Source organism: Opisthorchis viverrini (genome assembly GCF_000715545.1).
Source record: "Opisthorchis viverrini unplaced genomic scaffold opera_v5_60, whole genome shotgun sequence".
Classification (NCBI taxonomy): Eukaryota; Metazoa; Platyhelminthes; class Trematoda; order Opisthorchiida; family Opisthorchiidae; genus Opisthorchis; species Opisthorchis viverrini.
This window is the reverse complement of record NW_008751712.1, coordinates 1,270,785-1,273,969: the sequence shown is the minus strand read 5'-3', so window position 1 is coordinate 1,273,969 and position 3,185 is coordinate 1,270,785. Positions and strand designations below refer to the sequence as shown.

General features: G+C 44.6%; 1 protein-coding gene across 1 annotated transcript in view; it reads left to right on the top strand.

Moving 5' to 3' along the window:
* Nucleotides 1-689: 689 nt before the first annotated feature.
* T265_03774 (hypothetical protein) overlaps nucleotides 690-3,185 on the top strand; it is a gene marked incomplete at both ends in the record, with an annotated part of 28,859 nt that continues 26,363 nt past the window's right edge. The window contains one exon of the mRNA XM_009168327.1: nucleotides 690-736. Within this exon, the coding sequence (XP_009166591.1) occupies nucleotides 690-736 (47 nt within the window). The remainder of the gene's footprint in view (nucleotides 737-3,185) is intronic.

The following is a 3,185-nucleotide window of genomic DNA, read 5'->3' as shown; positions in this document are numbered from 1 at the left end:
GGTCGGGGCGAATGTAGGCTTTCCTTACACGGATACATCCGCAATATCACGAGTATTTTATCCTGTCCCATCTGGATGACCATGCCACCCGTCGTGTACTCTATTCAGGCGTTTCGCTGTCTGCACCACCAGACGTGCTCTGGACTGACTTGTCCTGCCTGTTCGACACACGATCGCCGAGTCATGTCCCTCACTCTTCGCCCAACATGAACCTTCTGCCCAACACATCGATGCTTCACTCTCATCCTCCGGTTCGCATTTTTTCTTCCACTACTTCCACACCTGATGTTATGTGTCCAGACTTGGGTACTACAACAAAGCCACCCGCGCAAGTTGACCACACACTTGGCGTCACACAAGCGGCTTATTCAAGTCCCGATAATGAAGTTGATAATAACGAAAAACCGCCAAGAGAGACGAAAGGGAACACAGCTCGGAACTTACCTGATAACGTGAAGCAAGTGCATGAAGAGCCTACCAACTACACATGTCATGTTGGTGATATGGACGAGCGGAACCCAGAGCCTCAAACTGAAGACGACGAAAACAGTCAAGCTGTAGACAGCAAGCAACAACAAAAGTGGCGGTGGACGCAAACATCAGTGCACAGATGAAGATGGAAAACGTATATACCACGAACCTGGACACAGTGGTCAACAGAGCATACGTTGCTCTGTTGGTTGCTCCCTATGGAGACTCCCTATGGAGTCTCTAGTGAACAGAGCAACTCACTAATGTAAGCCAAATTCAAAGTCACAAGGAGAAAAATACAAGTAAATCTTGACTCACAGTTCAAAATGAGATTCCGTAGTTCCGTATTCCGTTGAACCACCATAACAAGAATAATTCCATCTTCCTGGTATTCCAGATCTCCGGTGATCGAAATATTATTCCACAAATGTGAATATATTAGTCCAGTGTTTGTAGCTAAAGTGTTTGTTCACGTTTAGTGTTAGCAGCGGTCAAATATAGCCAACCGGCGGTCACAACAACAGTCACTCAGCAAAAGTCTCAAAGTCACGTTGGAGCCAACAAGCGGGCGATAGCGGTTGTATTTCAGTAAAACAAACTTTTGTACGGCGATGTGACTGATAATGATGGGAAAAAGAAGATGATACTGAGCATGAAAAAGAGCAGTTTACAAGTGCTGCAAGATGGTGAGCTTTGAAACTATTAGTATTCTGAAGTTGGGGGTTTAGGGTCTTGGGGATCCAGTAAGACTGCACTCGCACGAACTTACTGGTTTCCCGTGCATCCAGGTAAGTACATGTTCAAACATAAATAATCGAGAGTTTCCTTATGATTGCGACATTTGACGGCAACGTTGTGCCTATTTAGCTTGAAACCGTTAAAGCTTGGTGCGATCTAACTCGAGCAAGAGGTAGAAATTTGTGAAGAACAAAGACGGTATCAGACCATTTTCCCGGTGTCTCTAGCATTGCGTGCTCAGTTTTTAAGTTGTCTTTTCCCCGCCGAATGCCACATTTTCACATGGATTTTTCGCTTTTCAATTTCCGTCACTCTTTTTGATGTATAAATGGAATAATTATAGAAGGTTGCTCAAGTCGTATTATTGATGGACTGGAAATCTACAGACCAGAGGTGATAGAATGGAAAGGCTTCCGGTCATCTCTTAATCCTGTACGGTAGAGTTTTGGATGTGTTAGCGTACTGTTCAGTAACTCTGGCTGACCCTATTTTTGCCGAAAACGCATTGTAGGCGGGAAGCCTTCAGCAGCCAAATTTCTCCGTCTAAAGAGTGCAAGATTTGAACCGAAGAGGGACAATGAACAAAGCAGAATGAGAGAAAATACGGGCGCGCAAATCCGATCTGTTCACCACAAGTGGTCACTTAAAGAAGGTTGTAAATGGCTGGGAAGAAAAATATAAACGGCGCGAAGCCGAGTTGCTCCGCTAATGCTACTAGCACAGATGTCGACCTGTAGAAATGAAATCTGCGGATCAACCACAAACAAAGGACGAAATCGGTAATACCTCAACACCCAAACTGTCTTCTCAATAAATTCGGATCACATGAGGTGAGGTGAAGCCCCAGGAACGGTTAAGTTTAAGTAGAAAGAAGAGGTAACGGACAGTATGGTACGTGGTAAGTTGTGCAGAGTAATTAAAATATGGCGGTTTTAGCGCGGAACAATGCTGCATTGATTGACTGTTGATCTAGTCCCTTCAGCTCAAATACAGCTTCGGGCTCTGTATGTTTTGTCCTGGCAATACAGCCCTGTCCCCAGTTCTCTGTCTTCTCCCTATCGCGTAGTCTGGCAGGCTCAGTGCAGGCGTAATCAATAGACGGCCACCCACGATACAACGCTTACCCAACCCATGTAGTTATTACTTCGGGTGACCCTCTACTTGGTATTTTGCTTTAGAGAGGATTTCTGGAATTAAGGAACCAGTGAGAATTTATCGTCAAATAGAAAAACAACCTCGTCGATGCCCTTCGAGCGTGTCAGTTCATTCAATAACGCCTAATGATGTGAAGATTAAAAATGTTACTTGGAGGGCTACTCGGGGTGTTTACATTTTAGGCTGGGAATCTGGTTGGTAGAGGCTCAATCCGTCTAGGTTCTCTTGAATCATGAAACAATGTGATGCCACGCGCATACCTCATGCGGGACGATTATGTCGGTAACGGAAGGTAATTTCGCGTAAGTTGAATATCTATTATTCAACACTCTGGTACATTGCGGCGCTGCCATCTGCCATCTGTCAGATTTTAGCGTAAAAGTGCTGAACATAGACATTGTTCATCTGAGTAGCAGACTGTGAATCTGCCTATTGTGTTGTCGTTTCTTGTCACATCTTATAGCATGGTAAAGTTAACAATCACGGTTGATTCTTTGAATGTGAGCCTCCTACCTTAATAAGAAAGGTATTATTCTCGGTGTCCAAGGGGTCGCAGAATTTAACGAGATTGTGGTGAAACGCCACGAAGTTCTATCAACAGTAGTTCGAGCAATACAGTAGTGAACAAGCACAGCAAACTGAGATGGCTTTCTTGGCAAGCGAAATTTTCCAGACTTGTTCACTATACCACTGTTTATCCCCGCTGCGAAACAGCAGCGACCAGCCTTTATTATTTTCCATTTGTTTTGACTACTCATGAGTAGAATGAATGGCGCCTGTGTATTGTACCCCCGTTTTGCCTGCTTGTTGCTCTTTCCCCA